The sequence below is a fragment of the Vipera ursinii genome (assembly GCF_947247035.1).
Source record: "Vipera ursinii genome assembly, chromosome: 1".
Taxonomy (NCBI): domain Eukaryota; kingdom Metazoa; phylum Chordata; class Lepidosauria; order Squamata; family Viperidae; genus Vipera; species Vipera ursinii.
Window position 1 is genome coordinate 317,277,570 of NC_139512.1, and position 12,977 is coordinate 317,290,546.

Here is a 12,977-nt window from a genome sequence, read left to right on the forward strand (position 1 = left end):
CTGGAAGGCAGCAACACCTGATTCAGTCCTTTGTGACTGCACTGGCCAAAAAGAAAGAGGAAGAGAAGAGGATGCATCAAGAAGAGAAAGAGGAGGTATCTTTGTGAAGCTGATGCAATTGTCACACAGGTCAATTCTCCAACGTACTATTTGGAAGGGGTGGGGAGGAGTGAGTACATTTTTCTGACGTGTCTCAAGAAAAAGATTTTTTTTTAGAAAAAATGAATTTCTGGCCTTTATTTACATTTTTATAACATCAACCCTCAGTGGGCCCTGTAATTAAACTGGGATCCATTGGATGGGGGGAAGGATGGTAACAAAACTCAAGGTGGCACCACAAGAGTGGGTGCAATGTTTACAGCTGTGGGGCTAGTCCTGAAAAATCTAACTATTCCCAAAAAAAGCTAAGTGTTAAAGAGTTGGGAAGGGAAAGTATTAATCATTTATTTTGAAGAAAAGAAATATTTAAGAGTGGATTTTTTTTCTTCTTTGCATGAAACCCCAACATTTTATAGTCATTAATCAATAGACCTTACCAGTGGAAAAATGGGGTGTCTTTGAACTGCAGATCGAAACATAGAGCTCCTACATAGAATAAGGAGAGAAAATAAAATTATTTTAGCATTTAGGTTCTTTTGAAATAACAGTAGTTTCAGTAAAATTGGGTATTTTAGTTTTATCTCATTCAGTGGCATCCTTCAGTCTCGAGAGACTATGGTATCGTGCTCTGGAAAGAGGTCCTAAAGCAGCATCTGGTGTGGCTAAAAAGGCCAATTCGAGAGTGGCGGTCCCTTCCACACTGAGGGCAGATACAATCTGTCCCCCGTTCAGCCCCCAGATTTCACTGGTTCCGGGACTGCCTCTTTGCCTCAGCCTGCCGCACAAGTGTCTCTTCGAATTGGAGAAGGCCATGCTGCGTCTTTAGCCTCCAGGCTGAACAATCAGAGGTCAAGTTTTCCCAGCTGTTAATGTCCATTCCCAAGGCCTTTAGATCCCTCTTGCAGCTATCCTTATATCACAGCTCTGGTCTCCCTCTGGGGCGCTTTCCCTGCACTAGTTCTCTATACAGGAGATCTTTCAGAATCTGACCATCAGCCATTCTCACGACATGCCCAAGCATCTCAATGAACACAAACAAGGCTTCCTCTTTGTTAATGTACAGAACATAGGCTCCTATGCCCATGAATACAATCCAGCCTATGCAAAAGAACCCTGGAATGGCCTGCACCAACCTCATTACCAATTCAGTCTTCTTCAAAACCCTTTTCTGGAAGGTCTGCTTTGCACTGTTAGTGGTCCTCTCCCAAAAGGCTAAAACTGAGAGCTGCTAAAGTTACTTTGACGTCATCATTTAACCCACCAGCATATTTCAAGGCTATTCACCTGTAACTCTTTTCTCACCATCCAACTGAAGTCAAGTGGAGGGAATGAATGACTAAGGCCTTCCTAGAATAATACTGAGAATCAAAGGAAGGTTCAAGCCTACAGTCCAAGAAACTTAAGTTTAACTGATTTTTGCAAGCTACATACTGTAGATACACTATAATTTAATAAAATTATATACAATTGACATATGTGCAGGTCATTTTTTAAAAAAAATCACACACATTAAACTTCATTCCTTGATCTTTCATCCACAAAAGAGTCTGGCCTTAATAATATGCCAAAATAGTTGGAAATCCAAGGCACAGCATTGCTGCAGAAATGTCAGTGATTATTCTAGGACCAACCCTTCCTTCTGGTAGTGAATCTACAATCCAATTTTATTTCAAACATGCCTTTGAAAAATCTGAATATTTCCCACGGATTTATATAGCGATGCAATGTATTTGTCCAACTCATCACAGCAAGGTGAACAGAGTAAGACAAAGATAAACAACCAATTGCATGTGAAATGTTTAGATGACACTTTCCATAATTCAACCACTAGCCCTTCTGGATGGACTTATGAGAATTACAGTCTCAGAAACCTAAAAGGCAACACATTGCCTTGACCTGTAACTGACCAGCCTGGCGAGATGAACAGTTGTTTGACTACTTCTTTGTTGTCTTGCCACTCTTTTAGGACCTCTATCTCCTGCTGACTTTTTGCATCACCCTCACAGAAAATGGAAGGTATCTCTACAGTAAGGAAGGATCTCAAAAAAGGCTAATTGTTCATGGAAATCAGCAAGAATCTATTTTGGTCTCTGGCCACAATGCTCTGGCTTCAGGCAAGGGCTATTTTACTGCTTGGAAATGTAGCCAAATTCAAAAATATTAAGATTTTACATGCCAAAATAATCTGTTTAAAAAGAAAACAAGATTAGAAATTATACTTACTTAGTAGGAAAAGTAGGAACTGGACGAGGGAAAAGATCATATTGTCCAGGATCAGTGTTTATATTCTATGGGGAATAAAAAACATAGTGTATAAGAATTTAGGCTTTGTTTTGTAGCCTAATTTATTGATCAACTTTTCCAAGAGATCAAATCTGCCTTGTCCTGCCTTGTCTTGGCATGACTGAAATAAACTAATGGGCTGCTGTACTTGATTGCAGATGTGAGGTTACTTTTCCCTTTATCTTTAAACCCTCTTTGCAAATTGGAAACTAAGAAGCCAGTCTACGACCAGATTTTTTTTCCCCTCTAAGTTCCTAATTTTCTATTTGCAAATAGGTTTTACACTTTTACTCACACATCTTTAGGTAACGTTTACTTACTTTTAGTTACTACCATACTGAGTAGAGTGAAGTATTCACCATATGCAATCAGAAATGCTACAATTCATTCTACCATATGAATATTTTACATTTCTGTTTTTGGTGCCTTGAACCTCTTAAGATGCCACAAGATTCTTCATTACTTTGACACTTCGAATGTTGACTAGGAATGAACAAGCTTGCTGTATAGAATCTTATTATGTATTTTATAAACTGCACTGGTTACCAGTTTGCTTCCAATTATCAATTATAAACTGTTTTGCTGTTTTGCTGTTTGGGTGGTTTCCTTTCTGCTCTGGTAATCAAAGCTTGTTTTCAGCTAGATGCTGTTGGACTACATCAGCTACCTCACCAATTAGCAATTTGAAAGTTGTTGTTAAGCAGTTTTGGACTGTAGTTGCCTGATGCTGCTCCTTTTGTGGGATCTTTCATTATCAGATGTTAACCAATCTACAATTTCACCTTCTTGGAGCATGTTGTTAAACAGCTTGGCAACAAGCGGGTGTAAGATCAGTCAAAATATTTCTACCAAAAAATATGCAGTTCATCTTCATGCAATGCTGAACAATTGTTGATCTTCTTTTCCCTTTTCTTCACTGTTGTTATTACAATTTCTTTCATTTCAGCTTCTTTTTTATTCTTATCCACCTCCTTTATCCAAACTGCATTCTTGTTTATTTCTTTGGGTTGTCCCATATCTGTGCCCAGAACTAAACCGTTTCTTGTCAGGTACTGATTGGCTCACTGCAGTCTCTCCAGTGATGGATTGATAGAAATATTTCTGATTTGACTGAAATCAGAGATTCTGTTTAAACTTCGTATCTGCTGATTTCCTGTGTTTCCTTACTCTTCCTTCTTTCTAGGTGGTATTTCTTGATCAGGTTTCTTTTTCTTTTTGTCTTCTTGTTCTTTATCTTTCTTTCAGCTGTTGTAGCTTGCTTGCATCTGATCTTAGCTTGCTGATCTTATTTTCCAGCCTGGCCTTCTATTTTGTTAGTGCACTGTTTGGCTTTTTTGTTTATTTTGTTATTTGTTGATTTTGCAGCCCAAATATTCAGTTATAACTGCACCTGTATTATACATTAGTTAGTTTGGTTCTTATAGTGAGTAATTGCTCATATTTGATATTACAGTATTGGCATCATTTAAAACTTGTGCTAATTATTTCTTTGTAATAAACTTCAATGCAGGCAACCTTATTATGTTGTGTCAATTATTCTTTGTTCCAGTTCCTCTTGCTTTTTAGTTAGAGGACTTTGTCTTTCTGAGGAGAAGGCAGATGAGAGGATGCCTGGTTTGGGGATGAAAACAACTCAATAGCTATGCTGGCTCCTCTACTGCCAACTTTACCTGGTTTCCCTCTACCATTTAACTACTTCTGGCAAGGCTTTGATTTCTTTGCCCTGGATAGAACTTTGTAGTTCTTCCGATTCTACTTCTGTACTTTAGTTTGTATTATAAATAGACATTGATCCACTAGCCTTTGTTCTATTTTTTCTGAAACCTTGTTGACCTGGACAATGACTCATCTGCTGTAAGTTTCTGTAAATTATGTCTCAGTATATTTTTTTTATCTTCTGCCAACCTAGCAGTTCGAAAGCACGTAAAAATGCAAGTAGAAAAATAGGGACCACTACGGTGGGAAGGTAACAGCGTTCCATGCGCCTTTGGTGTCTAGTCATGCTGGCCACATGACCACGGAGATGTCCTCGGACAAGCGCTGGCTCTTCGGCTTTGAAACGGAGATGAGCACCGGCCCCTAGAGTCGGAAACGACTAGCACGCATGTGCGGGGGAACCTTTACCTTTACCTATATTTTTTTATGGGAAAAACATTCTTTGTCTGGCCCTCTGATGAGAAGAGAACTTTCGGCATAGCTCTCATTCTCCTCAGAACACACAAGCTCCACAACCATATCAAGGCAATGCCTCAGTGGACATTATTATTGTTATTATTTGTTTGTTGTATTGTCAGCCAGATTTTGATTGGACTATTATTATTATTTATTTATTCTAAGATGATGGTGATAACCTCTTTTGAGATTCTCCATTCCATTTCTAACTCTCTCTGATTTTCCATTCCCTGCTCCTCATTCATTGGCCATTGAGCCCACTTGGAAGGACTTGCCATTGGGATATAAGACAGGATCAGGATATTAATGATAGACCCTGAGATATCCAAAACCATATTTTGGCCATGTACCTTTTCCTTTAAAATAGCAATTATTGTTACAGAAGCCCATTTCTAACTTAATTTTACCTTATCTCTGTTGACTGGATAGTTGCTTTGCCTTGAAGTACTCTTAAAGGAATAAGTAGCAGGTCTTTTCTCTGCCAGTTCGACAAATGAAGGAGGATAGTACATGAAAGCATTTGGCAAGGTCAGATCAGGTAATTGCTCATAGATGGATGCTCTCTTTCTCCCTTCACCTTTAAAATTATAGGTTTCTTTCACTGGTTTCAACTGAGCTTCTTCAAGAAAACCTCGTATAGGATAAAACCCTGGAATTGGAGTTGGCTAGTAGAGAGAAACAAAGCAAGTATAACGTGTTTTGCATATCTGAAGATATAAATATGGATTTCAGCAGTGTCTTTAAACAGATCATTATGTATCCTTTTTTGGCTGAAATAGATCAAATGTGTGAACATTAACTCCCAAAATTCCTCAGCATATCTTGCTGAGATTGTGAAACACTAGGCTAGATGACCAATCTTGGTGCCCCATGGAAATTAACATAACCTACGTGTAGGTAATGGTCCTCTTGCAGCTAATAATAGCAAATCTTCCAAAGAACAGTTTAGCTGGGGACATATTTCACTTATGGGCTAATAAGTCATTTGGGTAGCCCATCACCTCTTATTTCATTGCATTTCTTTTAATAATTCAAGGACTTAATACAGAGAAATCCAGTGTCTAAACATTAATGTTAAATATTCAGACGTCCTACAGTATTTGTGGCTCAATTCAAATATATGACTTAGAAGACAAGGGAAATATTTTTATTCAGTTATTTTCAGAAAGGTCAGATCAGTCGTCACCCAGGTCAACAAGGAATCAGAAATAACAGAACAGAGGCTAGTAGATCAATGTTGATTTATAATGTAAAATAAGGTATTCACAGAAGTAGAACTGGAATCACTGCAAAGATCTATCCAGACCAAAAAAATCAAAAGCTTGCGGGAAGTAGCTCAGTCCTTAGAGGGAAACCTGGGGAAGCTTATTCTAACATTAATTCTTATATACGGTATGGATAGATAGATAGATAGAGAGAGAGAGAGAGAGAGAGAGATGATAGAGATATAGATATAGATATAGATATATAGATATATAGATATAGATATAGATAGATAGATAGATAGATAGATATAGATATAGATATAGATATAGATATAGATATAGATATAGATATAGATATAGATATAGATATAGATATAGATATAGATATAGATGATATAGATATAGATATAGATATAGATATAGATATAGATATGAATTAATGTTAGATATATAGATAGGTAGATAGATATATAGATATATGTTAGATATATATATATAGATATAGATATATATAATGTTAGATATATATATATAGATATAAACTACCCAATCCCTAGTCAAGGGATTGGTAATGACCTATAAAGCTCTAAATGGCTTGGGTCCGGATTATCTAAGGGAACACCTGCTGCCGGCATCAACTTCCCATCATCCTGTGCACTCCCACAGGGAAGGCCTTCTAAGGGTACCGCCAGTTAAGGAATGCCGGCGGGTTATTCCCAGGGGAAGGGCATTCTCTGTGGGCGTGCCGGCCCTATGGAACCAACTTCCCACGGAACTTAAGACTGCCCCCGACCTTCGCTCATTTCGCCGGGACTTGAAAACCTGGTTTTTCGAGCTGGGTTTTAGTTTAATTGGGTTTTAGTTTAACTTCAGGGACTGTAATTTAATCATAGTTTTAACTGATTTTAATTTTGTATGTTATGTATTTTAATTTTCCCTGTAAACCGCCCTGAGTCCTACGGGAATAGGGCGGTATATAAATTTAAATAATAAATAAATAAATAAATAAATAAATAAATAAATAAATAAATAAATAAATAATACAGAAATCTCTGTGAAAAGTGTTCTGCAAAGGGTGGGATAAAGCAAGTCCATTATTTTCAATGATTCATAGGAGCATATAGATTATAAGAGGAGCCATACTAGTGCATCTCAAGGACTAATTAGTACAACATTCTGTGCTCATAGAACTAGATACCTCGGGGAATATGACTGCAATAGCATTTATGAGTATAATAGCATTTTCAACAGGCTAAGAATATTCTCAGTTGGCTTGTCTTAATCTCATGCCTTCCAGGTATATTAGGCTACAATTATCAAAATTTCAAACTAATGTGACCAGTTTTGGAAATTGTAGGATGTCAGGTTGGAGAAGGCTGTTCTAAAGTATCACATGATATCCCTAAATTCTACTTTATTTAAGAATGAGAATGCAAAGCTATTAAATAATTTCACTTGTCTTAATTGCACTAATTCCCAAATTGGAATATAATACAATAACATGCAATATTTGGTAACTATACAAATTTAATAAATTTTATGCTTGTAAATGAAGAACACAAGAATAAATAGATATCACATTATGTACCCTTAGTGATTCTCTCCACCATGTATCTCTTCTTTGATATGGTATTTTTTCATGTTCTCCTGCCTAGAAAAAAAATCAGGATGGTTAAAGAACGACTTTAAGTGTAAGAGAGCCTTAATATTTATACAGAAAAAAATTAAAATGGTTTCATATTTAGAATAGCAGTAGATTTAGTACCTAACCTAATAGGGCTGATCACTGAAGCAAGGTGACAATCTGATCAGAACTTAAATGGAGATCAACCAGGAAGTCAAGGCCTGTAGCACTAAAGAACTTGAAAAACAGCCTGAAAAAGAACATGGCAGAATGCTTCCATACAGCTGCCAAGAAAAGTATAAGGATGTCTCCAGGAAGACACTAGGAGTCTCACCTGAGGAAATATTTAGTTTTACCATACATTTAAAATGTTTAATCTTACAAGAGAAAATATAATGAGAGCTGCAATTGAAATAAGATAGCTGTAGAACATTTACTGTGGAATGTTTGTTTGATTTACTGCCCAAGATGCTGTCAACCATGCTCTCCCTCTGGGGTTTTTAAGCAGATTATTGCATCAGATCAGCAATAGTTGTCTATGACATCACAATCCACATGCTAAGGATTTGAGCATTCTTACTTAGAAGAAGATACAAGCATCTGGGAACAAAACATAGCAGATAAAGAATTGATACAAGATTTTAAGAATGGGTTTCTGCTTTCAGACTGAGAAATATGTATTTGTTTGTAAACTCTTCTAAAAGGAGTTTGTGCAGGGTCTTTTTTTCCATAAACCTGTGAAAAATGTCGATCAGAAGCAACAAATGAATAAAAAAAATATCTTTCTGTTCACTAGGACAAACAGATTATCCCTCCCCAATGACCTTCTAAAATGAGACAAATTGAATATATTTAAACCCTGTTCTGTCTAGTCCTAAGGCACCCTGTTCTGTTCTGTTATTTTAGCAAGTTGGTTGGCTTGCAAGCTCTGTTTTCACATAACTTGGTATTAAGATATGTAGATAAATACACTGATGCCACAGCATGCTTAGTCCAATCAGAGTTTAGCCCGTTCACACCTGCACACCTTTCTGGCACCATGTCAACACACTAAGGAGATCAGAATCACCAACTGGAAAACACGGAGGTCCCACTCTTTCTTCAAAAGGTTTCTGTTATTCCACAATCCTTTCTCAGAAGATTACTGAGGTTTTATGACATCTCTAAACCATTTCCCATTTGCCAGAAACAGGGCAACTTCAGCTAGGTCTGTAAAATATTAGATGTCCATGGTATGGCAGCAGAATTTTTTAGTGTATCTCTTTGCTACCACCTTGTGATTGTTGGAGTGTTTACAAAGCACTTTGGGAACTGCAGCAAATGTGTATTTTAGAGGTATGCTATGTGCTCTTAGGACTGACAATGATTTTGATAATAGAAAAGTTCACTTTTTTGAGCACTATTTTCCTCATGGAGGGAAATGTTGTAAAATATGTAGACATGTGAAAGATTTGGATGAATTTTATAGGGCATGATGACAATTTTTTTTAAAAGATAATGACAACGGGAGATTTCACTTTGCCAAGAGTCAGAGATCTCCCAAATGTTATCATCTCTTGGCAAAGTCATTTGTTAGAAGCACAAAGAAGGAACAAGGAGGAGTCTGCTATACCACACATAAACTTTACCAACAGAAGGAATTACTTGAAGAAATGAAGCTGATCAGAAATGTGAGAAAATGTCCTTGTTATCCTTGAATTTATGCTATCAAAGATAGAGAGAACACTCGCATACTTGATTTTAGAAAAGTGGATTCTGGTGAATTCATCCAGTGGCTTAACATTCTGAAGGAGAAAACTTTCTGTGAAGGGTGCGAAATTCTGAAAAATGGGCTATTGAAGGTGTAATTGCAAACAGTGGAAATTAAAATGGGAGAGATCTAGACACCAGCATAGATAAACACAGGGTTTCCAAAATGCTGAAAAGAAAAAATACAAAATAGCAGGGATGTATAACCAAAGAAGGAAACAAGAAGTTGGCAGAAACTAAAACACAGAATGAGTAGAGACTTAACATACCATTACATAATCATGCAAATACCCAATTATATGCTTGGGTCAGAACATTTGACACCTGTATGTAAATTCCAGCATTTGTGTGTTTATGTAATTATACAAGGCATCATTCGCTTTGCCCATCCCTTCAGATGTAATGGGAGAATGACCTTGGGAGGCAAGGAAGGAGCTGTAAATGGGACAACTGGCATGTAAAAGATGTCTCCGGTTTTCTGAAGAATAAAAGGCAGGAGAAATCCAAGATTCTGTTTAATGTAACCTTACAATATAGTGGTAGTACTCTCCTGGTTGTACTTATGGTCTGGACTACCTTGCAAGGCTTATAGATGCCCATGCCAGCTGGGGCTTGTCACAAATAAGTCACACTAACCATGTCTTCTTTTTTGACAGTTACCAGGAAAACACAATGGACATAGAATATTTTGACCTCTGCAAACCTTTTGGGTTAGTCATTATCTCTCTTAACTCTCGCTACAGGGCAATAGGAAATCATTTCTGAAGCTATTGGAAGAAAACTGCATAGTCTTGTCCATGTACTAACCATGAATCAAGATTAACTCTGATACACCAAAAAAAGAGAGGATTAGATGATATAATTGTATTGGCTAAATGACTGCACCCAGAGCGTACTCATAAATTGCTCCATATCACTTCAAAAGTTCTATCAAATAGAGCATCACAAGACAAAATTCTGGAACTTGTGTTGTTTAACATTTCTATTGATGACCTGGATGAAGAGACTGATGAAATTATTATCAAAATAGCAAGATAAGATTCATACAGATCTAGACAGATTTCAGCAGTGGGCTAAAATGAATGATATTTAACAGGGATAATATAAAGCTCTACATCTGGGGGGCGGGGAATGAAAGGCACAAGTATATGAGAGAGACCTGGGGGAAAACATGGGGAAAGAATCTAGGCACTGTAATAAATAACAAGTTGAATTGGATGAAAAGTGTGAGCAACGAGTCCACATCATAATTGTCTCATTTGGTTCTGCCTTGGAATAGTGTTTGGAATAGTGTTCCTAGTTCTTGGCACCACAGTTCTCAATAGTGAAAAAACCAAAACAAAAATTGGACTTTAAAGGACAATGCCAAAATATCGAGGAGACCAAAAAGTAAGTCCTATGAAGAACAGTTAGAGGAACTAGAAATATTGGTCTGAAGAAAAGATTGAGAAGAGATGCAATAGCAATCTTCAGGTATCCAGATGTCTGTCAAAAGGAGAGAAGGCATAATCAGACAGGAGCAGAACCAGTGAGCTGAAACAACAGGGAAGTAGATTTCATGTTAAATAGAATAATTTTCTTGCTGGTAATAACTGTCAATCAATGGAATAATTTAGCAACTACAAATTGCCATTTGTCCAAAATGCTTTAAGTGGTCCTGCACTGAGCAGGGAATTTCACTGGATGATTTAAATTCTTTCTAATTCTTGATTCTATGAGTAGACATATTGGTGCCTATGCTAGGTGCTCCCAAGATATTAATCTATGGAGTAATACTATATTAATCCTGTTTGTGACTGGATCTGCTGGAGTTACATTTAACTACTGGGGAGAGGGGAAGTTAAATGATTGGAGCATGTTACCTGTTTTGGTACTTCCCCGATTAATTCAGTTAAGTGGATTGCAAGATCATGGTCATACAGCCACACATCAGTTTTGCACACACAGACACAGTGTTATGTATTCTCGGTCAAAAACCTTGTAATATACCAGGTTTGAATGATTCCTTCCATTTTTGATTTGTATTAGCATACATCTTTCCATTAACAATAGTCTCTCATTTACACAGATAGTTTACTGGCTGATGCTATTAATCCCCTTTTCCACATCCAAAACCTGATGAAATGGATCAAGGAAAGTGACTCCACACACTTATAATGAATTAAGGTCACTGCATTTTTAATTATCGTGCTACATACTGTATAGCCAAATAAAAAACACTGGTATGCCAAAAGACCAGTTTCAGTATTTTCCACTCCCCATCCTTTGTAAACTTTTTTAATGGGCAGGAAGGTTATGTTACATTGAAACCAGCTTTATTTTTAAGAACACCTTTGGAACCATGTCAGGACCAGAGATATTAGAAGCAACAGCAGTGAAAATTGTACTAAAGTTTAGATAAATGGCAAATTGTGACTTATTTGGAATAGAATCTATTTTTGTTTAAAAGCAAATGGGGCAGGGATTGTTGGATCTGTAGTATTACTGCAGTTCTGAAATCACTGATTCACCACGTGTGAACCATGCCATGTATGTCAAAAATGATTTCAATACTTTTTTGATAAGTGAAATTGAAGATCCATTCATGGAAGATACATAGAAGACATTTTTGTATACAACTTGTTTTATTCTTCTAATACAGGGGTCTTCAAACTTGGCCCTTTTATGACTTGTGGACTTCAACTTCCAGAATTCCTCAGCCAGGAACACTGGTTGAGGAATTCTGGGAGTTGAAGTCCACAAGTCATAAAAGGGCCAAGTATGAAGACCCCTGTAAATAGAACCAAGGTCCCCAGTGTTTGTCATGAGACTGATGTTCCTGTTTCTTTTGCTCCATCTTACAGCTAAAACTTTAAAAACAAAAATGTCACATAAATCAAAAGAGGTACATTGTTGCTCAGAAAGGAGCAGGTAATGCTGTGTGAGTTGATGCTTCCTAAATTGTTGCATTTTCCGTGAGTAGGCATTTTGCTTAAGTGCTCATTAGTTCTTACAATTCTATTTCAACAAATATTCTTAAGCCTTTTTGACCTGGTAAGATAAAGAAACATCTGTTCCTGATACGGTTCCAAAGGCATTCTTAAAAATTAAAATACTAGCATCAACTAACCTTTTAATTTACCTTCCTCACCATTAAAAAAGTTTAGAGGATGGGGTAGAAAGTACTGCAGCCAGTGTGTTTGGCTTACCTGTGCTTTGTACTTAGCAATATAACTATTTTCTGAGACATACAGTATAACAAATTTAGGAGAAACCATGTGCCCGTTGATCCAGAAAATTTTAGAGAAATTTCCTTTGAAACACAGTCCATGTGAAAACAAAATGCATCACTCACACTCAGTCTTTCCAGAGAACCTGTAGTTATTGGTTCAACCTTTCCACTTGAGAAGCGGCCGCCAATCATTTTTACTTCTTGGTCTTAGCGTATGGTGGTCTAGAAGCAGATTTTTTGTGTTTTGCGGAAGAATAATATCCGCTCCCAACCTGGTGGTGTGCCTAATTGATGTGCTGGTCCATCTTGTAAGGAAAGGGGTACACAAGTGCCCTTGACTCATCTTCAAGCTACTAGACAATATCACAATCACAACTGTGATGCTATGTATTCACTTCCTATCAGTAAAGGCAGCTTTAATGACTAACCCATATCAGTTGGTTTTCATTACACAACTATGCATCAAGAATACAGAATTTGCTTGGCTCTCACCCTCCTGACCTCCCTCAAGAGCCTGAAGACCTGGTTCTATCAGTTGGCCTGGGGCCCCAATGGAGGAATATCACACAGGATCATCTAACACAGGGGTAGGCAACCTCGGCTCTTTTATGACTCATGGACTTCAACTCCCAGA

The 12,977-nt window shown here is 37.2% G+C and overlaps 1 protein-coding gene across 1 annotated transcript in view; it reads right to left on the minus strand.

Annotated features, from left to right (window-relative positions):
- Positions 1-12,389, minus strand: part of STPG4 (sperm-tail PG-rich repeat containing 4) — a gene marked incomplete at its 5' end in the record, with an annotated part of 36,301 nt that extends 23,912 nt beyond the window's left edge. Inside the window, 5 exons of the mRNA XM_083350226.1 lie at positions 537-585; positions 2,323-2,387; positions 4,962-5,219; positions 7,348-7,410; positions 12,321-12,389. Coding sequence (XP_083206352.1) covers positions 537-585; positions 2,323-2,387; positions 4,962-5,219; positions 7,348-7,410; positions 12,321-12,389 — 504 coding nt within the window. The remainder of the gene's footprint in view (positions 1-536; positions 586-2,322; positions 2,388-4,961; positions 5,220-7,347; positions 7,411-12,320) is intronic.
- Positions 12,390-12,977: the final 588 nt, after the last annotated feature.